This window comes from Pangasianodon hypophthalmus, chromosome 18 (genome assembly GCF_027358585.1).
Source record: "Pangasianodon hypophthalmus isolate fPanHyp1 chromosome 18, fPanHyp1.pri, whole genome shotgun sequence".
Taxonomy (NCBI): domain Eukaryota; kingdom Metazoa; phylum Chordata; class Actinopteri; order Siluriformes; family Pangasiidae; genus Pangasianodon; species Pangasianodon hypophthalmus.
The window spans coordinates 9888833-9916567 of record NC_069727.1 but is presented as its reverse complement, the minus strand read 5'-3'; the positions used below and the strand labels follow the sequence as shown (position 1 = coordinate 9916567).

General features: G+C 39.2%; 1 protein-coding gene across 4 annotated transcripts in view; it reads left to right on the top strand.

Annotated features, from left to right (window-relative positions):
- ptpro (protein tyrosine phosphatase receptor type O) overlaps window positions 1-27735 on the top strand; it is a 59363-nt gene that overhangs the window by 697 nt on the left and 30931 nt on the right. For all 4 annotated transcript variants that reach the window (XM_026923424.3, XM_026923423.3, XM_026923422.3 and 1 more), the window contains exons 2-7: window positions 24365-24644; window positions 24728-24883; window positions 24990-25142; window positions 25590-26165; window positions 26448-26609; window positions 26714-26910. In XM_026923424.3, the coding sequence (XP_026779225.3) occupies window positions 24365-24644; window positions 24728-24883; window positions 24990-25142; window positions 25590-26165; window positions 26448-26609; window positions 26714-26910 (1524 nt within the window). The remainder of the gene's footprint in view (window positions 1-24364; window positions 24645-24727; window positions 24884-24989; window positions 25143-25589; window positions 26166-26447; window positions 26610-26713; window positions 26911-27735) is intronic.

The window sequence follows — 27735 nt, the reverse complement described above, 5'->3', positions numbered from 1 at the left end:
GGAGAAGTGTGTCTAACACAATCTCCCAAGTCTGGCAGAAATACCACAGCATATAGGCTGTGTATCCTGCTTCTAAAAATACACTTTCTCTCCAAGCTTAGCCTTAAAGCATCATCTTCATGTCTGCTTGACCATGTGCACTCACAAAAAAGGCCCAGAGCTGATTTCACAGCCCACAAAAGCATCACTGGACCTGGGATAGCTGGATAAGAAGAATGAATTATTAATATTTAGCAATTTTAAAGTCTCCTACCTTGCTGTATTGCTCACATCTTTACCGTGAGTGATTTAAATTTCACTGGGAAAATGATGCACTTTGGAACGCTTCGCCTTGATAACCTACATCACATCTCAGTGGCCGTCATTTGCTGGAAATCATTCACAATTCAATTTCAGTTCAGTTCGTTTATATAGCGCTTTTAGCAATGGACACTGTCACAAAGCTGCTTTACAGAAATTTGATATAGATTTAGATCCTTAATGAGTGATAGTGGCAAGGAAAAACTCCCTGAGACACCATGAGGAAGAAACCACAAGAGGAACCAGACTCCATCCTCTTCTGGGTGACGCTTCTTAATATATTTCCGCAGAAGCAGTACAACATTGTGGTGCTATCCTGTTAAAATGCAGTGAAATCATCAGGAATTCAACACAAGAGGCAGAAATATGTACATGATCACTAACATGACCATGAGAGAGTTAAATTTCACATCCATCTGTGTGAAGGATGGAATTTGGGATACTTTATGCTCAAATCAGCTCAGTTTAATGATTGTGTACTCGTTGATTCTTGGCTCTGCGTTGATGAGTGTGTGTTGTAGCCTTCTCTGTGGTGGCTCAGTGGTTAAAACTCTGGGGTACTGACCTGAAGGTTGGGGGGTTCGAGGCCCAGCACTGCCGAGCTGTCATTGTTGGGCTCTTGAGCAAGGTTCTTAACCCTCTCTGCTCCTGGGTGCTGTATCATGGCTGACCCTGTGCTCTGAACTTTCTAACAGGCTGGGATATGCAAAGAAAAGAATTTCACTGTGTTGTAAAGTATACATCACATATAAAGGCTTCTTCTTCTTCTTAAAAAGAAACAACTGACAGGAAACACAAGCAAGTGTCCTGGACTGGAAGTCAGTTTTCCAAACGGGTTTTCTCAGCAACTTACTGCAGTTTTTCTAAGGCCACAACTTAATCCATTCTTTTTTATCATGTTCTATATCTTCCAGGTTATTTGCAAATAAGGAATAAAAAAAAATCAACTATTGCACCTTTAACAACGTTTATCAGAAATATAACAATATTGTTGTTTTGCAAGTGTGAAAATTTTGCAGGTAGCACAGTGGCTTCGATCCTGATCTCGGGTTACTGTGTATGAGGAGTTTCACATGCTCGCCCCGTGTTCGTGTGGGTTTCATCAGGGTTCTCTGGTTTCCTTCCACCTTCCAAAAACATGGCAGTAGATGGACTGGCGACTCAAAATCGCTCCTATACGTGAATGTGTGTGTCCATGATGCTATGCGATGGACTTGCATCCCATCCAGGGTGTATCCCCTCCTCACACCTGACCAGGATAAAGCAGGTCCTGAAGATGGTTGAATAAATATTTAGCTGCAAATGAAGGCCTCTGATCAGATTGCAGAGATGCCTGACATAGCTAAAGACCTCAGTAAGTGCTTAAGCATGTTGGAAATGCAGCACTGCTCAAAAATATGGCAACCAAATAAATGAATGAACGCTTGATTTGGGAATTTCATCTTTTTTGTGAAGATGTTGGCATCCTTCAGTTGATCCAAGGACTCCAGATGTAACCTGTTTTTAATTACTATACTTCCAGTTAATTTCACTGTGGTTACTAAATAATTCATAGATATTTTTCTCTCTGATATAGATATTACATTGAATAGAAATATTTTCCCCCTCTGGTGCTTTACAGTAAGCAAATAATATCTTTCTAAAAAGAGAAGATGAGAATTTGAATCATTATTAAGACTTTGCTCTTGTGTTGTTTATGCACCACCTTTTTTTCTTGGTGTGAAAGCCACAGTTAAGGTGACGTCATTGTTCACAATCACACCTGAGCCTGGTTACCATGGTGACAGAGTCCTGAATGAGTCAGGCATTAATAATCAAGCGCCCACCCGAGTGAAGGTCTGATTTGGAGTTTATCGTCCCTTTTTTTTTCTTTAATGGGATGTGTTGATTATTTTTCATATAGAGTACATGATTCTTTTGTAGCAATAACTGTGTTTATGATTGGTAGAGCCTTCAATCCGGACCTCCAGATTTTGTGTCTGATAATAGATAAAAGTCAGCAGTTGACAGTGTGGTTTATTGTAATCCGACTCTGTATTTTAGCTTATTGATGCAGCACTTTAATTGATCAAATTAGGGTTCTCTCAGATAAAACACTAGACCGTCCTTTGTGAGCCAGCTAAAAAGTTGTCCATTTTGTGATACATCAGCATTTGTAAAGCTAAAATGTTTCTTCCGGGCTTCAGATCAGTTTGTTGGTCTGCTGGGGTATGTACATGCACGTGCACCTTTTTTTGAAGTCACTGAGTCTCCATCATTTTGGAAAACTCAGTTTCCTGGAATAGGGAAGAATCCTGTGTATTACTTTTTTCCTTATACAGCAACTTAGTGATAATAAATTAACACATTTTACTGGTGCATTGGTACACCATTCCCAGATGTATAGCTGTTAATTTAACAGTGATCATGTTGTTGTTCAGTGTGTCTTATTCAGGCCACCTCAGGCTGATTCGGGGCCAATCCATCCATCAATCAATTACTCAATCCCAGAGACAGCAGCAGTAGCACTGCTGTTAGAGGGCAGTTGCATAAGCAGAAATTCAAATCAATGCACCGGTATAACGAATTAATTGTTTTATAACAATCAATTATCTTACTAATAATCAATTACGGATGTCAGCACTGGCTTTGACATAGACCCTTTGCTTCTTTTGATAAACTTTGGACACTTGATTTGCACATCGGACGGGTCTTTTGTATAGATGCTGCTTGTGGGTTGATTGATTTGTGTTGCATAATAAAAGAAATCGATCAGTCGTTGCTGAAGCGCAGGCATATTTAACCCAGTTGTGCTCTGCAGTATGATCTCTGTATTTAGGTCATCTGGAGCATTTATATTGTATCCTGCATTTGGTGAATCTAATCAGTCTAATTTGAAAGAAATAAATGCTCAAGGTTCAATTATTTGGGAATGGTCTTCTGTCTAGCAGCTAAAATGGTGCTTTTATGGTTGCCATGTCCCTGGATTTGTTGCACCCTGGAGGTATGGGTGGGGTATTTCAGAGATAGGTCATTTTTACAGTATATTTAAAACCTAGTGTTGTCTCCGAACAGTAATGCAGCAAAGTGATGGGTGGATTCTGTGATCCTGATTATCATCTAGATCAAATTGGAATGATTAGGGTTTGACAGTAAACGATCGCCTGAATGCCCAGGGCAAGTAAAACACCACATCGGGACAAGCCGATGACAAGCTTTTTGTTTTTTTTTGGGTGGTTCAAGCTATTGAAATGAGCAATGTAATTAATGCCTATTCACTTCACTTGAATATTTAACCTCTGGCAATGCAAAAAAAGGCCTAATCCCATTGGGCATCCAGTAAAAACGATATGAACTGCGTTGTTTGTCTTCAGTCACCTGCAGAGCGACGTATGAAGCAAAATTGGCGCTAAAACGGGAGGATAAGGCTGGGCGAGTCTAAAACCTTATTCCCGATTGGGAATGTTTCTCTAGGTTGATTTAGAGCTGCTCAAGTGTCATGATTATCTCTCTGTCATCTCGCATGTATGGCAGCGAAAAAAGCAGCTAGCAAGTAGCCAGTGTTTATTATGAAACCTCATTCAGCAACGTGAAAAAGTACATTGTGGTAATGTACACTTATTTTAAGAACAAGTTAACTACAGACATTAGCTTGTATTTAGACTAAATAATTCGTTAAAATACAAACATATTTGGGACAGTAGAAATTTGGTTCATTATGCTGAATTTTCAGGAGAAAATTTGGAGAAGTTAACATTAAACCTTGACAATGTCATTGTAATTATCCATATTGTATTTTCAGTTATTTTCAGTGGATTTTTTGATATTTTATCAGAGAGACAAGTAACTACAACAGTGTAATTACACAGTTGTGACATCATCATGCTCATCTGTAATAGTGTATATTCTTTATTACTTCATAATGTATAATTTTAATACCTTATGGTGTATAGTGTACATTCAGTGTTAATTCTTTATTACCCTGTAGAGTAAATTTATTATTACCCCATAGTGTACATTTATAATTACCTCATAGATTCATAAATTCTAAGATACGTTCTTTACTATCTCATAGTGTACATTGTTTATTACCCCATAATGTACATTCTTTAATATCTCATTGTGTAAATACTTTAATACCTCATAGTGTCAATTTTTTTAATAAACTCATAGTGTAAATTCTTTATTACCTTAAAGTGTAATTTTTTAATTACCTCATTGTGCAAATTCCTCAACATCTCATAGTGTAAATTCTTTAATATCTCTAGTATACATTTTTTATTACCCATAGTGTCAATTTTTTTTAATAAACTCATAGTGTAAATTCTTTATTAACTCATAGTGTAAATTCTTTGTTACCACATAGTGTGTATTCTTTAATATCTCATTGTGTGCATTTTTAATTACCTCATAATGTACATTTTTTATTACCTCATAGTGTAATTTTTTAGTAATTCATAGTGCCAATTCTTTATTACCTCACAGTGTAAATTTTTTATCACCGCATATTGTAAAATTTTTCTTACCTCATAGTGTAAATTCCTTATTATAGTATACATAGTATACATTCTTTAATATCTCATAGTGTACATTCTTTACTGTCTCATACTGTAACATTTTAATTACCTCATAGTCTAAATTATTAATAAACTCATAGTGTCAATTCTTTATTATCTCATACTGTAAATTCTGTACTTACTAGTATGAATTGTTTAAGGTTTCAAACGTGAATTCTTTTATCTCATGGTGCTATAGCATGAACAGGATTTCCGGTTATATTTTATTACGGGTAAAGGTATTGTATCATATGCACATCTGATTGCGTTATCCCTTTCTTTAGGTTTTAGTAACTAGGTTTATAGCTCGAATCTCAGCTATTAGTTTCTGGTGCCTCTGTTTCTCGAGTTTCTTTCCACTGTCAAAACCCTTTCTACTTTTGGCTGAAGAGAGAAAAAAGAGGAAGCGGATTTTACACAGCTTAAAATATTACGCTATTGGGACCACAGACTGTCTCGCTGATTAATTCTTGGGAGAGCAAAGCGGCAGGCCTGAACTATTCGTGCTCTGCATGTGATATTACAGACGGCCGAGATCTCATTTGATCTCCTTTTCCTATCCATCTGATGGCCTCTCTGTACTAAGCTTATATAATGAATGGTGCTCCTATTTTAAGCTGGCACTGCAAGATGTTTAATGTCATTTCTGTGCACAATATATTGTAGATTTGGATTGTATAGCTCTGCCTCACACACTGTACATGACACCGCATTTTGCAGTTTTAACACCTATTGTGTCATGGAGTGAGTTATTTATTTTTATTATGGGTGTCAGGAATGCTTTAGTAGTTTCGTAGCAGTTGATAATTAAGCTGTTTACAATTCATTGTATAATATATCTAGTGGTTTCAGTTGACATGTTTAGTGGTGCCTGCTAATATAAGTATATTTATGTAGCTTTATTTTCAAGCTAGTGAGTAACATTGCTGCTGCACAGCTCCAGGGTTCCCGGTTCGATACCGAGCTCGGGTTAATGTCTGTATGGAGATTTGCACGTTCTCCCTGTGTCTGCACAACTTGCCTCTGGGTTTCCCAGTTTCCCCTGTCTTCCAAAAAAACAAGGTGGATTGGCTAAGATAACTGGCTCCTAGTTGTGAATGAGTGTGTGCACGGTGGACAGGCGTCCCATCCAGGGTGGATTGCTACCTCGAGCACAGTGTTCCCGGGATAGTCTTCGGATCCATCACCAGCCTGATCAGGATAAAGCACTTAGTGAAGATGAATGAATGTTTTCAAACTGCCTTTGCAACAGCAAGAGAAAATGGAGTAAACTTCGGGTTGGGGGCCTCATCGTGGCTTCATGGCTATTTCATCTAGAGCACACTATGCCCATTGAGTCTGTCTGGGGACATTTTGCCCTCTGTGGCATGATGGGAGCTGGCAAATGAGGCCTGTATTCAAGCACAGAGGCACTAAAGAGAAGCACTGCGAGGCTGGCAGCGAGTTGCACTCTTTTGTGTCTGTACGCCTCATTGGTCTCTGCTGGTGGTGCAGCAAATGAGGGTCGTTAAATTGGCAACCAGGGAGCTCACAGACAGATGTCTGGGACACGCAGACATCTGGTGTACTAACTTCAAAAAATCTTCAACTTTGAATGCAATCTGAAATACTTCTGGAGTGAATGCGATTTTGAAATCTTTGATTCAAAGGTGATTCAGCTCATAATGATTTTTCCGTCTCATGAAGGAAGCTTTGAAAGCTTTTAAAATGTTCTGAGAGAAAGGTTCATTTTGAATTTCAGGTCATGTGAAGAAAGTTCTAGTACCCGCATTTTTGGCTGACACAGGTAAAAAAAAAAAAACCAAAAATATAAATTAAAAAAAAAAAAACGCTGACAGCAATAACAATGCCGAGTCAGGCTTCTGCCAATCAGATGCTTTCCTTAGGCAGGCGACGGATTCGATTGGAAACCCCTGCTGTCAGTCAGAGGAGGAAGAACTCCTGCAATTTACTGGTAAGCTCCTCCTGCTCTGCCGGGAGGCTGATTGAGGAGTGATGAGTGTGCAAAAAAGAGCTATTGTAGCACCCTTCCATTCATTCAGGCAGTGGGCGGTGTGCTACTTCCAGCGAGGGCCCTTTGTTTTTCCTTCCTGGGTGATTGCTCTGTGTGTGTGTGTGTGTGTGTGTGTGTGTGTAGGGGGCACTGCTCTTGTCCACATTCCTTCATGTTTGCTTTTAATTAAATGCTGGAGGAGTCCTGGGCCCAGTGCTGACTGCCACCTCCTCCCCTCTCACAAATAAAACATCACACATGGATGCCTTTGCACAGTTTCTGTGTGATAAGTTCTCTGTGCCTTGATGCTGAAATGCTGTTCTCTGTTTGTTTACAGTGGAGGAAAGTGCACTTTAATATAGGAAGCAAAAAGTGTCTGATAAGCACTGTGTAGACAATAGATTCTTTTTTATTTCTCTTAATCAAGTTAATTTGTGTATTTTTCTAATTTTGTTACATCCCTGTAGTCCATATGGCGAATATTTTTTCTGTTAGGATTGTGTGCCTCCGTCATCATCTTCTGATCAGATACAGGTCATTATGTGCGAATAATTCTTGCAATTTTAGTTGTACGTGAAAGACAAGTACACAAAATAATGCTTAATGATTGGTCTTTAGGTTGTTGCTTGGTGTAGGATAAAGATCTTTTTTTACTATTGGGTCTTGTTTTAAAGATTAAAAAGAGTTCTTAAAAAAAGGAACAGAAGCAAAATAGAAAAACTAGGAAAATTGGAATTACACAGGAGTCGACACAGGAACTGTCAAACACAGGAACTGTGAATTACTTTAGTTTTAATAACCGTGGCTCTGTTCACACCTGGTATTAACATCAGTCTCGAGTGATCCGATCACAAGTGGACAGCTGAAACACATAGCCGTTTGTACCCAGCATTCTGAACGCGTCTTGTGATCGGATTTCATACATCATTTCAGCTGGAGGTAGGGTGTTAAACACGTTTATTACATCAGTCCTCTGCATTTGATATCAGGCAGAAATGTCCCAGGAATCCTATCTCATGTAACTGTACGGGCTGTTTTAAACGTTTTCGTGTGCGTCATCTGATAACGAAACATATAAACAAACATGAGAGCCGCAGTACTACCCATTGCGCCACTACACTGCCAAAATAAACATCTGTAAAATATATTTTATTGGATTGGTCTTTAATGGTCAAGCGTTAAAAGTAACTGTTGTTGCCATTCAGTAATGATCACAACTGAGTAGTGATTACTCAGTTCATTTAGTCATTTCCACTCAGTGTATAAATAGTTGGCCTGTAAGTTGTCAAATTCTTCAGCTTGAAGGAACCTGTTGGGTTTTTTGCCTATTGTGTCCTGTCCAGTTGTCCGAGGGAGGAAGAATACGCTAAAGTTTGCATAAGAATGTTGGCAGCTGTGTGAGGGTGATGATCTCTGTCTCTTTGGGTGAATGACCCTGCATTCATGCTACAAAACAGGGTCACGCTCCTCCTTCTTTAACCCTCAGGCATACCACTATAGGTGTGTGTGTCTCTCTGTGTGTGTGTGTGTGCCTGTGTGTGTTTTTTTACTGCTATAGTGCTTGAACTATATTGGTTTTGGACTGACAGGTTAAACAATGTTCCTTTCACTTCCCCATTATAGCAGCATTATTTATTTATGAATAAGGCTTGCTTTTTAGGATCAGTGGACACTCAGTGATAAGGAAGCACTAGCATTCGCTCAGTAACTGATTGTTAAAGAGTGTGAGAAAGTGAATACTAATATTTAAAAATTTCCCTGAAGATACACTTCCAGATATAGACGAGTATCTTGCACTGTTTACTTCAAACCAGATCATCCTGTCAGATGGTCATATGGTCTGATACAACTGCACACTTTTATTTTTTAATTCCCTCTTTGGAAAATTAAGAGGATCGAGCGGCCTAAACTTAGTATTCTGAACACCCGTGTACAACCCAGAAACTTGTAAGAATATGTAGCTCTTCCATTTTAAATATTCATTCATCATCTTTCCCACACACATGCCATTAAAGGTGTTGACTTGGCCTCCAAATTCCAAATTCAGTTTTATTTGTATAGCGCTTTTAACAATGGACATTGTGACAAAGCAACTTTACAGAAATAAATACATTCAAATGAAATTAAACCGAAATAAATTGTAAATATGTGAATTTTTTCCCTAACGAGCAAGCCAGAGGCGATGGTGGCAAGGAAATACTCCTTGAGACGATAGGAAGAAAGTAAACCTTGAGAGGAGTTCAAAGTGTTGACTTGGCCTCCAAATTCCCCAGATCTCAGTCCGATCTAGCATCTGTGGGATGTGATGGACAAACAAGTCCAATCCATGGAGGCCCCACCTAGCAACTTACAGGACTAAAAGGATCTGCTGCTAACGTCTTGGTGCCAGACACCACAGCACATCTTCAGAGCTCTTGAGGAGACCATGCCTTGATGGGTCAGAGCTGTTTTGGTGGCACATGGGGAACCTACACAATATTAGGCAGGTGGTTTTAATGTTATGGCTGATTGGTGTATAGGTCTGAGGCTATCATGGGCACATAGTCACCAAAGCTAGATGGCAGAAGACTGGAAAAAGACCAGGTGATTATTTTTCTAATCTTCAACTGTCCAGTTTCGATGAGCCTGTGCCTATTGATTCTTGTTCTTGGCTGACAGGAGTGGAACCTGATGTGGTCTTCTGCTGTTGTAGCTCATCCACTGCAAGCTTTGATGTTTTGTGCGTGCTGAGATGCTTTTCTGCTCACCATGGGTGTAAAGAGTGATTATACAATCCGGAGTTATCCAGCCCAGCGTGCTCTCTGTATATCTTAACTCTGTGGGTTACACAGATTGGGACCTCTGGTGTTAAAACTGTGCAGTTGCATTAGATGTATAATAGAATGCTGATTCCCACGATGCTCATCTTAACATTTTTGCATCATGATGCATTGTTACACCTCTGCTTTTTAGCTGAGGGCAACAAAACATGAGAGTAGCCAAGCACACTGGAGCTGTCGTGCAGCAGGCTAGTTAATAAATTGTTCAGCTGTATAACTGGTCAGTAATAGGTCCACTCTTCCAGATGATCTTCCATTTTTTCAGTATTTCTACCACCCTGCGAGCAGTGTTTTACCAAAGTACCAATGTATTTGGTTCCTGTTGTTACCCAGGTACCATGTGAACCAAACTGGGACTAAAAATAGTGCAGACCACCAGACCGATCAAACACTAGTGTCCCAGAATCACCTTGATTAATGTTTCTGGCTGGAGCTGCTTCTCTACAGGCACTGAAATCTTCACTAGTAGACTGGTGTAGAGTCTTCCAACGTTTCTGACTCGTTTCAAAAGTTATTTTTCTGGTGGATCTAAGAGGCAACATCACAGTTTTATCTCACATCTAGGGGTAAGGTGAGTGGAATCCTAAATGTCTTCATATTTATTTAGGATACAAGATTTAGGCACAGAAAATATGTGACTGTTTTTAAAGTTTTTTAACCTCCAGAGATTTTCTACTACATTCACAGGTGAAATTATGTGATGAGAAGCTGACAGACACACACACACACAGACACACACACTCTCTCTCTCTCTCAGCCAGGATCTACATAGATATGGATAGAAGTGCATGAATATTTAAAAAGGTAGAGATGGCAGTTATATGCACAGAGGTGTCTGTTGTGTCTGATGCTTTCTTTTCCTAAGCAGTTGTGTGAGATTTCTCCAAAATATCATCTTTGCACATTGAGCTTAGTCACTGCTGTTTCTTTTGCTCACTCTGTTGTCATTTCCACTTCTGCGTTACAAAGCAGAAATCCGCGGATGCCATCCCTCAATGCTTTGTGTCATATAAAGGAAATCGAAACTATCAGACAGTTAGGTCTGAGCCACAGACATCTCAGCAGAGACACAGTCACTGTATGAGTCAGTGTTCAGTACTGACGAGAAGAGGGTTTCTTTTTTAAAATGAGCAGTAAATTCAGTAAATTCTGCATTCAACACTATGGCGTTCTGTTCCTGAGCCGCTGGTCTCTTTGCATTTTCATAGTCACAGTCATAAATAAGAATTGGTCATGATCAGATGCTGTCCTGAATATTCAGTACTGGTTTTTTTTTTTATTCAGTGGTGTGTTCGAATGAATAAATGAGTAATGCGTCCTTTTTAGTCCTCTTAATGAAAGGATTTGTCAAGGATCAGGCTTTAAGGCTTTGCTAACAAAAATGCATCTGCATACTTAATATGTAATTTTTGCTCAGTGTCTTAAATCAAGACTGCTTTAATGAAGGCCATCAAGTGTGACATTTCTTCATGTGTGTTTGTATATACTTGTTATATTAGGAGAATGCTTCTGCTTATGTGAAGTAAACACAAGCGTAGGATCACGTGAGGTCGCGAGAGAAACATACAAACCATGTCTCAAATCGTTTACTTATGTACAATTCTAGACCATGTACTAACACTATCCAGGTTTCCTATTACAGTTAGTGTTAGAATTTTAGAAACCTCTCATGTAGCCTTTAAACTTGGTATAAGCTCTGTTTTGAGTACCATTCTTCTGGATTTTATAGAATGAATGTAAGATCAGAGTTTTCGATTTGAGACACAGCCCATGACAACAATCACAACAGTGGAACATTTTTAATTTCAGTATGTTTAATGTCGCTGTGCATAAAATCCTTAAACATTTATAATAGTTCAACTTGGAAATGTGACGGAGACGGATCTTTTGGCTCTGACGTACCATCTACCGAATGTCATTTTTAAATCTTCCTGATGTACCTAAGATACACAGCAAGTGTGTGAGCAATGCCGCTCATGCTGCCACTGCTTCTGCATGCATCGAGTACAAACCAAGCTCATTTGTTTCATGTCAGGACATATCACACCACTCCGACGTGGATTGTTTTCCTATAACAGCACAACACTTTCCACTAGCCTGAAAAGTCAGTGCAAAGAATGTTCCTGTGGTTTTTAGTCACTTATGTTCCACATATGTATGTTAATAACATAAATGTTACAGTAGTCCTATATTACAAAACTGAAATTATATTACAAAAAAGAATTTTTCAAGGCTTGAGGTTGTAAAAAATTCATGTCCACTTTTTGGACAAGGTTTGGAAACCCGTAGACTAGGGCATTATGATAATTATTAGGCTATAGCGAGCTTTCCATGATCAGGATGGTTTAACAGGGTAAAAGAACAAGATATAATCTGTAAAAAGTAAATGTACAGACTAATTCGTTTAGACTCGTGTTGTCCCCAAAGTCCTGGGATCTTCGTCACCAGAATGCTGAAGTTCTTGTTGTGTCAACTCTATTTAAATATTAAACGTCATGTATGAAAGACCAAAAATAGATTCATTATATAGGGTTTTTTTCTTTGACTTTTAATGGGATAGAATAGTTTTAATCTCCACATTTTTAATATTAGCTATTGATAGTTAATATAGTAAGTATTCGAAGCCAGTCATTACGCCACAAAAGTCAGTGTACAAAATAATCAGTGATGTTGATTGTGACATGGATTTTTATATTAGTATTATATACTTCTTGGGTGCTACTACTGCACCACACAGTGCAGTGCACAACACTGTTGTGGCAGGATTAAAGAACTCAAAACAGATTTCACTTCCGACAGAGCCTCCTTGCTTGGACAGTGATAGCAAACGAAGTTGTAAGACCGGCCGCCAAAAGAGTTGAATTGCTGTATTTCTTTCAGCTTAAATGTGAGCGATAGAGAACATGAGTTTAATCCCGAGGAATCACCAGAAGTAAAACCTGAAACACTGACAGTTTAATTTGAAAAAGTAAAAGGTGCACTACAGTGCAGTCTGCACAAACAGCATCACGTCGATGAGGTGCATTCAGAAAGAACGAACCTGGGGGAATAATGGTTAGATTAGCTCTAAGTCAGTAGAGTAACAAGATGTTCAGTTGTTCCTGAGAGATTTGTTTTACATTAAATTATAAAAACATGAATAAATGATTACACATGAATAATCAACTATAATTTTATTTTTTTTTGCAGCCATAGTGTGTGTACATGCGTAGGTGGGCGTTATTTTATTTATTTTTTTTTTACTACAGCCCACTCACACATGAGGCATTCACAGCAGTAATAATACACTTATGTATTATGTGATGACACCCGTCCACCCACAGTGTGGATCAGGTTTGCATTTGTAAATAAACACTGATGCTCTGGCAGCTCAATACAGTCATTTATTCACTCACTGGCTCACTGACAATTACATAAAGCAAGTCATGTTTGTTATTCAGAAAGCACCTAAACTGGACAGTTTCATTTTGTAACAAGTTAGCTGCAGATAATTTCAAACGCCATTCCATAGTGCCCCTGGTGTCTGCTCCAGAAAGAGGGTTTTAAAAAAATCCAACGTCCATCTTGAATTCAGAGTCGTGTTATTATAGCTGCAGAGTAATTGGTCTAATCTAATTCACCAGATTAAAACTAAAACTAATGAGAGCAAAATTCACCAACATTCTGTACAACATTCACATACTCTAGAGCCTTAATGTAACGTCTATAAATAAGATGCAGGACGCAAGTGCATAAACTTAACGTGTTATGTGTTACGTGTTACGTGTTATTATGGACAATCCAGAATTTAGTATTACATCCTTAGCATAAGGAGTGTAACAAAACATTGTGACATGATGTATCACAATGGAAAAATGTGCAATATCTGCATTCTGTTAATTATGCATCTAATACAGTCTAGTTCTTTGAACACCAGTGGTCCCAGTCTGCACAACCCAGAGAGAGATCACGTAGAGGGAGCACGGTGGTCACGTGATCACATTCTTTCCTGGAGAGCCTGCTCCATTACCGAGGTGGGAATTACCCACACTTGTGAAGTGACTGATAGCCCAATAGCTGTCATGTTATAACCTTTAAAAAGAGTTCTGCAGTAGCTTTCAAACGACACCAGCCTTGGAAATGGAAGTCCGACATTTTAGCCGATTTTGGAGCTCTATTTCAGCCCCTCAGGCTCTTCTGCGTAGCTCATTAAGTTTCAGTCAATCAGTTTCAAAGCCCCCAGGTAAAAAACTTTGTTTATTCAATCAATCAAATTTTATGGAGAATTTATAGATGTTTTTATTTATTTTTAAGATATGGTGAATCTGTAGTACATTTTGTTTACAATATTAAACCTCCGTTCATAGCAATTTTTGATTTATTTAAATCAGACAAAAATGCACGTTTTTTGCATTATTGATGAGTCCGAAATAAAAAAAAGGAGTCCTTTCAATCATAATTTAACTTCATTCAAATTTTATTCAGAATATTCTGAGATATCAAATCGTGAACAAATCATCATGAATCTAATTGAATTGTTGTGACTGGATTGTATCCTTAGACCCCTACTTAACACTGGTCAAAACACAGACAGGCAGGCTTAACACAAGCTAATCCATAATTAACACAGGAACTACAGGCGAGGGTCGAGGCCAGAAAAATAAGCAATTCGAGAATCTAAGCTCAGGCTTAACGGGATAAAAAGTATGCGCTCTTCACTTTGTGAAGAGATAAAGAAACTAATCAATGATAAAACTGTACAACAGTACAAACGGACACAATCAGGTAACACACTAGGGGCAGGACACGGATGAAGCAGGAGCAATGATGTGAACTCAAAACAAAACGGGTAAAACCAAAACTTGGATTCATAAATAGATTGAACTTGATTCATAAATAGATGTCCGTACCTCAGCATGGAGCACGCTGTTTCTTAGGTCTGGAGAATCTTTCATTACTGATCCGACCTCATCTATTTTGTCTGACTTGAGCACTTTTTCAGGAACCAGCCACATTGATTGACATCTGAAATCCATCAGCCAGAGACCTGGCTGATAACCTGGTGTTCCCAGAGCACCATCCTCTTCAATCATGCTGCTTTTTATCAGGAGAACCCCAATGAGTGGCACATGATTTTATTTTTATTATTGCTTTGCAGACTTAATTTGACGAGTATCGTCTTGCAATATTTAGTGGATCCTTTTATAGATACAGATTAAATTTGTTCACAATGAAGATGGTACAGCAGGATGGAAATTTGATTATCTTCTCATAGTGTTTTCATGCTCAAAAACCTGGGACATCATCAGCATGCCTTTCCTGGTAATGTTCAAACTTTGTATGAGATGTACATACTCACACTGGCTAAGAATGACTAATGCTGCGTCACCTCTCTGCTAGTGTGGTTTTCTCAATCTGCTGCTGATTCATTCATAAAATCATCACATCCCATAGGCAAGACTTTATTGCTCCTGTTTCAGCATCATGGTGCTGATGTTGTAAATCAGCCACCTTAAAAAATAATCAGTGACAGGGTTGCTAGCTGCTAGCTGGATGTGAATGCAGTTAATTATTATTTTCCAATAACAGCTTGTTTTATTCCTCTTATAATAATAAGCATTTGCCAACTTTTTTTTTTTTTTTAATAAAGAATGACTCATTGTGCATTTTATTGATTTATAGTTACAATTAATGTCCACAAAACAAGTCCTCAAGACTCTACCATGTCTGAAAACTTAAAGGAACAGCTTTACCTCTGACTGGATAAAGCACTGGCACTGGAGACTCCTTCCAAAAATACGAAATAATCATTTCTCAATGATTACCTGTTTATCTGCTTGGGGTGTCCCTGTGTATGTTTTAGTAGAAAAAGGATAATGTTTCTGTACCTATTTACAGAACTGCTGATATTCAGTCATATGTAAGGAATAACGCATGACAGATGTGCATATATATATATATATATGAAAAGAATGCATGTCAGGGTGCTGTGATGCAGCACGACGTGAAGCGGATCATTATTTTCGTTTAACAGCATGGTCTGGAGTGTGTTATTCCGCTTATACTACAGTGATTTGCCAAGGATTCCAATGTTTAATTTATTAATGCGCAACACGCGACGCATTTTGATGGTTTACAGTTAAATTTAATGTTGTGGAACATCCGACACACAAGTCGGTTCCTGTTATCACTTACATTATCACTGCAGTAAAGTCGTTCTTCACCAGCCTCTCTCTCTCTTTCTCTATCTCTATCTCTCTCCAAAAAAACCCTTCATTTTACAGAAAACCTGGAAAGCGCAAATTCCTCCATCCTGAAGACTTTCTCATGCTTGGAAACTTTGCGAAGCACCGTGACTGTTACAAAGCGCTTACACTCGAGACTCCTGCCATTAGTATTAAATAAATGTCTCCTAACAAATAACGTCACCACATCAACAATCATATGTTTTTTCTTTGTTAAACAAAAACACGTTTTTAAAATCTGTAATTATTAGTCTTAGATTATGTGGAGCGTTCACCGTACAAGTCCCTGTGTGTGAGCTGTTACTATAGGAACAATACCGTGTTAGAAGGAGCGCATTAATATTAACTTATCGTTCATGTTACAGCTGGAACTACTGTCCGAGCTGTGCTGTTATATGAAAATAATCCACACCCACTGACCAATCAGATTCGAGCATTCAGCCACACTGGGTATAAATAAAATTAATTAACATCTTCGGACCAATCAGAATTGATTATTTAACAACACTACGGTATAAATAGTCATTAAGACATTACACTCTTTTGTTCATTTGTATTCAGTTTCATTCTGGATGATTTTGCCTGACAATCTTTCTAGGATTTTGACTGACATGCATTCACATGAATTCACATTCTGTGTAAAAGTTTGTCTTTGAAAAAGAGCCTTCGCTCTCAGCGGCTGTCTGTCTGTGTTTTAAACTGATCAACAAAGATAAACTAGTTCCACTTGGTGTATTTTTCTCACCTTGCCATATTTTCTCACACAGAGGGGACACACTGTCCTTTTAAACGGCACTCTCACACAGACGCTGCTCCGTGACACGGTTTTTGCACCGCCTGCCAGGGGCTGTGAGCTGGAAACATCCCCACTGTTTGAGTTAATGAAAGAGCAGCTTATCTCTCTTTGCTTCTGGCAGAACAGGCTGTCCTGAAGAAATCTGTCTTAGTGGAGGAAAAATAACACTCAATGTTCATGCAGCATTGTCAGAGTCAGACTGAGAATGCGGAACTTGGAAAGAACAAGACAATCACTGATGCCATCAGACAGGCATCAGTGTGCTCTTATGGCCGACCCTGGTAACTCTGGCATACAGAGTTTGGGTTTTATAAGGTCAGGTTTAGTGAGAGAAGAGGTGGGCGGGCTTGAGGAAGACGTGACCAGCCTTCACATATGTGGTATTTCGGTGGAGGGCTAACTGAAAGGGCAGGAGACTGACCTTTTCTTTTCAGGATACAGGGGGTTCAGATGGTTCTTAAACACAAGCTCAAAAAAGCAAAAAGCCTAGTTGGCATTTTGTCTGAGCCCGGAAGATGACTGTAAAAAAAAAAAAACCTGATTCACAGCGCACTCGAATGCTCTGTATGATGTGTTCTGCACCAGCGTACCTTAACCAAGCTAACCTCTACCACTATGCGAGCTGAATAAGATCGATATTTAATGCATAATTGTACCTCTTTTTTTTCACAGAGTTTACGCATTTCACGACATAGTTTCTCATGAAACTTCTCCTCTCTGCAAACACAAACAGGCTTTCAGGTCACATGGTAACACCGTACGCAGTACAGGTATTTTCAAAACATGTACAGTCTCTGTATTCTCATTAGCCTGAAGAATTTACAGCCTAAAAACTATCAGCTTTTTGAAAATACCCATGTGACTTGCAAGTCTGATTGTGTTTGCAGAGAAGAGGAGATATAAGGCTTATGTAATGAGCCCGGTAAGTCTGATTATACATCATGAGAAGAAGTAAAAGAGGTAAAATTATTTATTACATATTGATCTTATTCAAATAGTGTGGTGGTAGAGGTTATAGTTATGATACGTTGGTGCACAATGCCTCATACAGAGCTTTCAAGTGAAAGTTTGATACTTTGCTATGCAAAATACGCTTGTGCCAGAATGTTGATATTCAACGTAGTGAAGGTGCTACAATTAAGCTGCGCACGAATGTATTTTCTGTGACACTGGGTTGCAGATAGGTTTGTGTGAGATAATGATATTATTGTCCCTACACAATATGCTCTCGCTTTCATAGTACGTGGAGAATGTTTTTAAAATCTATCCGTGTATGTTCGACGTACCTAACATTAGATAAGTATAAATTTAACATAAGTCTACTATATTTATTAGGCAAAGTTTGGCCCCCAAACGGTCAAAACAACATCTGCATATTACTGCAGAGTCACTTACAAATCCATAATCCAGCTGAGGTTTTGCAATCGCCACAGTTCCCGACTGCACAGCTGGTAATATTATTACACCCTCTCCTACCCTCCTTAAACCTGAAATGATAGAAATTCTCACTTTCCGGTCTTTTTTTCTTCATTACACTGCTCAGAGGAATAATTCATGTTAATGTTTCCATAAGACAAAGTTTGACTGAAAGATAAACTTAATTCAAATTGGCCTCAGTGTCTTGTTGCCAAGGATATGACGATTTCAGTGCTTATTCAGATGCCTCAGACTGTTTATTCATATGTTTCCCTGCAACTCAACTCATCAACTCTTCACTCACTTCTTCTTTTTTCTTTTTTTCTTTCTTTTTCTTCTTCGTCTTCTTTTATTACAGCGTGTACACCTACAGTATAAATGCTTCTCCTCTACCAAAAACACTAATACCAGTATTCCAGTAGAACTGGCTGTATGAGGTTAACTCAGCGTGTAATCACTGTTGTCTATTTGCAGATAACAGTAAATACAACTGGCAACATGTCATCAATAAGTTAATTCACTAAAGTCACATTAAAGTTAGTGAGCAGGGCTGTTTGGCTTGGCGCATGTGTTCATTCTCGATTCCTCCTGTCCTTGTTTCCTTTTCTTGCTTCCCTGTTTCACAGAGAAGTTATTTATATTATATTTAGATGATGTATATGACTTGCACCTATAGTCCAGAAAGGCAGCTCCACCTCAGTCAGCATGCTAGATTAGCCTTTCTAAGTGGAAGAAAATATTGAGTCAACCCCTCGCACTTCCGGGGATGGGGGTTCGAATCCTGCCTCCACCCTTCGGACAGGCTTATAGGCATTTCCAAATTGTCCATAGTGTGTGAATGTGTGTGTGTGATTGTGCCCTGCAATCGGTTGGCACTCTGTCCAGGGTGTCCCTCGCATTGTACCCCAAGTTCCCTGGGCTAGGCTCCAGGCTCCCCTGTGACCCTGTGCAGTATAAGCACTATGGAAGATGGATGGAAGTAGATTAGATGAAACGGAAATAATGGTGGCTGCTAGTAAATGTTTACTAAAAATTCTTGTTGATTCTGTAGCCCTATTCGGACAGGATTAAATGTATGTGCACCTGTATCACCTACAAAAATTCACCTGAATGGGACCACCATGACCTTTCTGTGCCTGACATGCAATATAAAAGCACTATTACAGCCTTTCTCTCTCTCTCTCTCTCTCTCTCTCTCTCTCTCATATGGATCATAAGGTTTTACACAAACTTGTGGAGTGCAGCTCGAGTATACACTGTCATTAAAGCATAAAGGGGACGTACCAAATACTAAGAAACTCTGAAATTCATGTAAATATTTTAGAGATTCTAGTTTCAATCAGGTTGTTGTCAGTAATATAATTTGTAATGAAAATTGTTGTATTAAATTAGAAAAGAATGCAGAATAGAAGCATTTTCACTAGTGCTCTCAGACTTTTGGACCCCACTGTATGTGGACTAAAATGCAGAAGCTGCTTACCCAGGACAGAATCAGTTTCTTCTTAGAAAAGGCAATGCTGAGAGTCTTCTTGTTGTGTTTCAAACATTCACTGTACTTTCTCTTCAAGTAGTCAGTACTCTCTTTACACTTGATCCAGTTAAACGTGGCACGGATGGAGGGACACAACTCACAAATTCTTGTCTGAACTGCCTCCTATATTTTGTGATTACAAATGTGTTTTTTCAAATTGGAACCTTGGTTCGCTCCACAGTGAAATAAGAGCCAGCGTCTCTTCTCTACTCCAGTGCCTCTTTGACTGCTTCGACGCCATGTTGTGACTGGAATGTGATCACATGACCACGTGACACAAACATCCGGGTTCGTAGAAAATAAATTAAAATGACTTTTACTTCACCCTAGTTGTAATTTAAGGTGAAAAAGCATTTAATATATGATTTTAGTCTTAATTTGAGAGTAATGTAGCTGCAATGACCAGTTAGATACTGGTGAGATCTACTAAACCGTGAGCTTATATGACCATCACCCTGTTCAGTTTATCTGCGTAAGTGTGTCTCAACTTATTACGTTAGATATTATCTGTATCTGGGACGCTACTTCGAGCAATCTGGTCTCTGTTTGAGTGCAGTGAGTGTTGAGCGTTCCCTTCAAGTGAGGAGAGAAACCCTGTCCTGGGCAGAGCAGTTTAATACTGCATTTGACCAAAGGTTGTAACTCGTAATTTCCAACCTCCAACTAGGAAAATCCACCCCTCCACTCCAAATTCCTACTCGGAAACTCAGTACGGTGTCTTCAACCCCAAGTTCAGCAAGTGACATCAAATCAAAATGGCTGCTCACAGCATGACCGGTAAACACAGTAACACTTCTTACCTTTAAATGAATTATACTGTATTTACAGGTATTTGCTTTAGATCAGTCAACATACAGATATATTAGCATGTTAACTCTATAGCAGTGACTGTACAGGTTACTGTTTTGAGGAGGAAAATAAGTTGAATGCAGCATTACTATCTTAATTATTCTTTCATGAGTAATGGAAAAAGAGAGTCACTGTACTGGTCTGTGGTAGTCAAGCAGTGGTTACGAGCTGTGTTTAGTGACCGAAAGTACAAGTACAGACGTCAGAAATGAGGTTGGTAGTGTGAAGAGCTCAACAGTGCAGAAGAGCCTCGGAGTAGAGCCACTGCTTCTCCGAATTTAGACGTGGTTTGGGTTTGACCCCTGATCTTTCTTTATTACCTGAGCTTCATATCTGACCCCCCGCTCCCGCCCCCATGAGAGTACACTCCACCTTTTTATTTTTTCTGTTTTTTTTTTAAAATTAAATCATTAAATTGGTACACAACTTAAGAAAGAAAAAAATCAGGAGTACAGAAGTCAGAAATGAGGTTGGTAGTGTGAAGAGCTTGACAAGGAGTCAATTATTACATTATTATTGTAACTTGTACAGTTTGAAACTCTTGACCAAATGCAATTTATATATCAATTTTGGTTTCTTTGGGACTGTTATTTCGCCTCATGTTGCTTTGCAATTCCCTTATTATATGAAAGCATTAATGCGCTGGCTCTATACCTGCCTGTCTGCTGCCTCATTTTATCCGGCACACGCACACTTGCAAAAAGAAATTATATGGTGGGAAAGCGAACTTTGATTTTCTCATGAAAATAACCTCCGTATACACAACATTGTCAGTGGACGGTGGGTGAGCTGTATTTACAACACAATTCACTTAAAAACATTACATAAGCCAGTGGGACAGTGAATAAACGTTTGTGAATAAACATGTATGAATAAACATTTGTGTTTATTCGGATGCGTAAGTAGCATGCATCATGACATCATTCTGTAAATAAAGTTTACAGCATACAGAAAATGGAAGTTTTGGGTTTTGGTATGTATTTATAGAGAATCTAGAACTACAGGTTAAAAAAGGAAGTGGAAAAGACAGCAGGACTCATGGGCTTGGGTGTGACTCTCTGTTGTGGTTAAAGCAGATGCGTTTCTGCTGCCATGTGTCTAGAAAGGATTCAGAAATACATGTGGTGATAATTGGGTTTTGATGTAAAGATTGACCCTAAAGCCAAAATGCATTATCCAGTGTAGCAACCTACAAATATGTTGAAGAAAAAAGTTGATCTCACATCCCTGGACCGCGAGAGTTGCTTTGCTCTTTGCGTTGAGCCCCGAGACTCGCCCATGTTGAATGAAAATAGTATTTGAACTGAAAGATATGGTCCTTGCCCTCAGCTGCAGAATGCCTCCTGGAGGATGTTAAACTATGCCTAGGAGGCCTGTGTTGGATTTTTTGAGAGCCCTTCACACCTTATTTCTCGCAGGCTTGAGCACATGTGATGCAGCTCTCTCTGTGATGGGAGTGATCTGGCTGTCTGGAGTGGAAGTGACTCGAGGGGAGGTTACAGAAGACACAGAGCAAGAAGAGTAGTTATAGTACACAATTCTCTCTTTTCGTTCCGCTGGCCACACTGCTTTGTTTTGGAGTACAGAGATGATTAATTCCAGTAAAGAGTGTGTGCTTGTGTTAAAGAGTGTTTAGAGGAACATTGATTTGTTTTGCAGTCTACTTCTAGTCTCTTTAGTTTTGACTGTGCAATTATGTACATATTGACAACTTTAAAGCCTAAGTATGCCAGAAAATCTTAAAATAAAGCAACAAGTATTGATATACTTTCAGAAAGACCACAGTTACAGTCAGATCAGTAATGTAATAATTTGGAACAGAACCAAAGAGCTTTTGTATAAGCAGGTGCCAGCTTAAAAATAATATCTTGGCCAGTAAATTATCTTGAATACAGTCAAAGTTATCTAGTACTTACCATTATAAGATTATTAGATTTATTTATTTATTTATTTACTCATTTATTTAGTTCAAGCTTTAAATTTTCTTATTCTATTGGCAGGTAATTTTGCTTATTTCTAGAAATAAATGCTTAAAATGAGTAAAAAATTTTTAAAAAAGTGTAGAAATAGGCTTGTTGAAATATACTTAATCATGTATTTGGTTTGTTGAAATACTAGATAAATTTGACTGTATTCAAGGTATTTCCACTTGCTAAGATGTTTTTTGTAATTTTTTTGTAGTGTACATGAGTTGCACATGAGGTATTTTCTTTTTGGCTATTAACAGCAAATTTTACTTTTTAATGAACTTCAATGCATTTTTTTTTTAGAAGGAGTGAAATCTAAAAGGTTTAAATTACTGACTTGAAAGCAGTGGTTCAAGCCTATAAATCTTATTTGAGAGTATAAATGTGATCACTTTTTAGCATTTTAAAGGACTGTATAGTGTGCAGAAGACGATGTGCTGCTCAAGCATTTATTCATGCACATGCATTGAAAAAATGTAGAAAATGAGGAAACACAAAGGAGGAAGGTTCTTAAAATCATACTAGGATCCTCTAGTCCCTTCCAATATAATTGGCACACTTCTTTTTAACTTTTTTTCTCACTGTATCACTTTAAACGTGCCAGACAATATTGCATCTAGCTTTTGCTTTTCTTTAAATTATCATCATGGAAGCATTTGAGAGGCCATTAAAGGATTATCCGAATAAAACATTTATGCCATATCATCATTAGCGAGCGTGCTTTATATAAGGATTTAGTGTATAGCAGATTTTTCTTCTTGCATTTTGCTGACTTTCAGTCGTCTTTCTTTAACGAACCGTCTTACTACAAATTTAATCGGAGGTTTCGAGAATTATCATTGTTCACTCTATAAAACCCCCACCCGGTCTTTTATCAGGCATAAAAAAAAGGTTTTAACTTTTAAATGGTTACATCCAAAAGGACGTCAAGAACCCTTTAGAAGAAAAAAGAGTGTAGAGCTGGTCACCATAGGAACCTAATGCTTACCAGAGCTCAATGGCTGATGTCATTTAGGCCCGTTTTCTCCTGCAGGAGTAGCTGCTTCAGTCTCAAGGTGCAGTTGGATTTCCTGCTTCATTGTGTACAATGGGGGATGCATGGGTGGGAAGTGTGTGTGGGTGTGTGCCTCATAAACCTTTTCACTAGTGATGGTTCATGGCTATAGTCTTTATGCTCCAAGCCAAACCTTAACTACTCTTCAAGCCCACTGTATACTGCATTTTTTTTTCTATACAGTACTGTGCAAAAGTCTTAGGCACCCTATTTTTTTTTTAAGAAAAATGTTTAAATATCAGTAAAGAAAGCAGCATATTACATAAGAGACCACTTTTCAGACAAAAAACATAATGAAGGCTGCTGGGTTTTGCTGCAAAAATAAGAAGAAAGTGTGACAGTCAAAGTCTCCAGAAGAACTGTGGCTACTTCTGTAAGATACTCAGTAACACTTACAGCTCATTTCCTTATAAAACTGCACACATTGTACCTGAGACTACTTTTTTTTTTTAAAGCAAAGGATCATCACACCAAATATTGACTGTTTTATTACTGTATACTGCACTTTATATTATTTTTTTAAATGTAGAAACATAAAATTTCATTATTTTTGAAGGCGTCTTTGCTCTACAGCATTTCTTTACGTGCCTAAGACTTTTGCACAGTACCGTATGTCCTTGGACTGATATCAGACTTTTCATTAAGGTTTTGATCTGCTTTACTTCTGTCTAATCAACAAACTCTTCTTTGGGAAAGTGGTGGCTCAGTGATTAAGGCTTTGGGCTACTAATCAGAAGGTTGTGAGATTAAATCCCAGCACCACGGCTGGGTTCTTGAGGAAGACCCTTAACCCTGTCTCAAGTGTAGGTTTGGATAAAAAGCATCAGAAACCGTAAATGTAACTGTTGTGTATGCGTATGTGTGTTTCCCAACTTTTTAGACCGCCGTTTCATTCGAGGTGACGTTACAGGATGACGACTGCATCATGATGACTCTCGAACCCTTGGATCTGAGGGACAACATCACTGCGTATGCTGCCAGGATATCTGGAGAGCCTCGCACCCACATCCTGCCCTTCCAGAGTACCAGCGATGGCCACCTGGCTCCTTCTGTCCTTCTTTATAACACCACCTACCATGGGTTCTGTTACACCATCAGCCTTCTACTAGCCAATGGCTCCACGTGGACCAAACCGGTCAAGACTGTGACTCTGCTCACAAGTGAGACAGCTTTCTGGATCCGTGTTAAAAATCTCTATACACTGTGTTCTGCCACTAAAACACTGCCTCCTTGTTCTCGTCAGAGCCTCTTCCATTGGAGAGTGTGCAGATTTCAGACTACCAGCCAGCTCCGGAGACCGGCGTGGTATTTGAGCTCCGTTCGCCGGAGAGAAACAGCTTTAGCCGGGTGAACATCAGCTACTCCGAGGGCAGAGAGCAGCGCTTCATGCTCTACAAAGGTCAGAACCTCTCTGGAACAGACAGACACACTTCATTAATTACGATTAAAATGTATCTTTAGTGGTATTTCTCTCAAACGATTGGTCAATCGGTCATTTTATCCAGATTTTCAGAAAGGCAAAACGGTTTTTAAGCACTGGTTGCCTGGGACGTGCTACAGCAACATCACCTTCCAGCTCATCTCCGAAGCCACGGTCAACAAAAGCACCCTGATAAAAAAGAGTGAAGTGATCCACGAGCCGCTCCATCACAGGACAGGTATACCTCAGACTAGCTTCTAGAGGCTTCTCCTGGATATGTGTGTGTGTGTGTACTGTAAATGTATTGCTGGAAATGAGTAAGCAGGGCAAGTATTAATAAAATGATTTCTGATAAGAAGTAAGGAAACTAATTTTGCATGTTGGTGAGTGAGCAGGACACACAGGATATAAAGAGAGCAGGATATGAGGATGGTTTGTAAACGTCCATTTTAAGTCGATATTTTTTTGAATTACTGTTTTCATACCGCACAGCTTTATTCAACTCATTTTGATTGCTGAGTTTTTAGAATAGAGGAGTCATTCTGAATTACATTGGGTTCATTGTTGTCATAAGGGTGCCCGATTATCATCTGTATGTTCGACAGTTGCTGGGAGGGGGGAGGGGGTTCAAGGCTTATTAAAGATAATAATCCTCGCTTTATTTGTTTTGTACTTGTCTGTCTAGTACCCAACCCTCCTCTCAACGTGTCTCTCAAGATTGTCCACCTCAATGGAAGAGGCTTGCCTGTGACTAACTGGCGTGAAAAGGCGTCCCATGACACCCGTCTGCCACGAAAGGCACGCGACGTCCCCCTAACAGAGGAACAGCTAGAAACAGAGGTGCAAGACAAAGAGGAAGATCCGAGACCCGAAGAGGAGTCGCAGTCAGTTACCCAAAGACCTCTTGCTACCTCTGAGAACCTAAACAGCAGCTCAGCGCCATTCGTTAACATCGTAAATGTGTACACACCTGCTGCAGAAAATATCTCCACTAACAGCAGCGACATGTCAGAGAGCGAGAATTCCACTGCTTCCTATTGGCCAACGAGGCGTCCCTCTCCCACCGAAGGGGAATATGAGTTTGTGAATGGAGTGGCTCCAGAGTATGAAGACTCAAAGGAGCTTGGCTCAGCCATGGATTCCAGCCTAGAGCCCACTGACAGGTCCAACAAAGCGTCCTCGATTCTGCTGGAGCTTCGCTGGTTGCCTCCCCCACCACCCACCACAACTGACGGCTTTAATGTCTACATCTATCGAGACAGTAAGTCAGCTCTGCAAGTCGTACTTCAGTAAAGGGGAACTAGCATCAGCTTTCCTTTTGTGTCATTTTTCTTGCTTTTATTATGTTTTCTAATTACAGCTTAAAATATTTAACTAAATATGAACATGTACATAAAATACAAAGAGAATGTATGCAAATTGATTTTAAACATTTTAAACTTGTGTATTTATTTATTTATTCATACAGCATTTCGGGTGTTTTGCTGAATAACATAAGAAAACATTGATCACTGAGAATTTCATATTTTCACCCGTTTTCTAGGTAACATGACTAAACCGGCGACTGTGGACGAGAACACTCATGAGTTCTTCACCGAGCTGTCGGAGCCTGGGACATACCGTGTTCTAGTCACCACCATCAGCTCCTCAGGAGAGTGTGAGCCCCGAGAGAGCGCACCACATCGAGGATTCACCTTCTACCTCAGTGTGTATTCTCCACTCTCACTTACCTTAATGCTGCGCTGTAATCTAATGTGCTGTATAACGTGTATTATTTCGTCATTGTGTGTGTGTATATGTGTGCTCCAGGTCCTACAGGCGAGTGGCTGGAGCAGCCCAAGGAGCGTCCCCAGGCGGTGAGTGTGAAAATGCTGGGGAAGAGCACAGCCTCTGTGTCCTGGGCTCCACCCAAGCAGAGCTACAACGGCAGCCTCATCTCAGTGGTATCTCTAACGTGCCTCAAGCCCAGCCTCAGCCAGCGCATGGAGAACACCTACTGCTCTGAGGTATCACACTCACACATTATGGTCAGCTGCTTTCAGATTATAATAGCAAGAATGACACTGATAGAAGTATTGTCATAATGTAATTCACATGCAAACTACGAGGCTTGCAAAGCTCCAAGCATGAATGAAGAATATCTATCTACCTGTCTGATATGTATCTCTCTACCTCTCTCTTGTTGTCAGTGTAAAGTGCATAAGCAAATGTAACTGTTTAATATATAAAACATAAAGCACTTTAATCCCTGTTTTAATATCATAGTGCTAGTTTTGTGACCGTAAGTGCAGGCTGTAACCTGACAAAGGACAGTTTAATTGTTAAAAAAAAAGGATAAGGTTAGAACAGCCCATTATTAGGAGGTTTATATGCTATCATTTCATTGTAGCCCACTTAAGTGTTAAGCTATTCTTTCCCAAAACAATGACATTTTTCAGATTGAAGCATGAAAGCTGACATAAGCCACAGCACAGCAATCTGCAAAACTGTTCCCAAGACTCCTCCCTTTCATTTTGCGATCTCTTGATCTGAAAAAGTTTCTTCAAAGATTTCCACAATCCTCTCTTAGTCTAATCTAGCCAGGTTGCCAGGTTTGAAGCTTTCCCGCCCAGCAAGCAAGTTTAACAACGGAGGCACAGGTGAAAATTACAGAGTCGTGCGGTACAGGCTACATTACCATGCTAACCAAAAACCTTTAAGTGCAGACTGATAAAAGTGAAAACAGTAACAATGCCAGGTTTTTCCTAATTGCACTGTGATTATATTTTCTATACTCCTAGCATTCAATTCAAATTTTTAGGATGTTGTTCCCATGAAAACCCCTCCTTCAC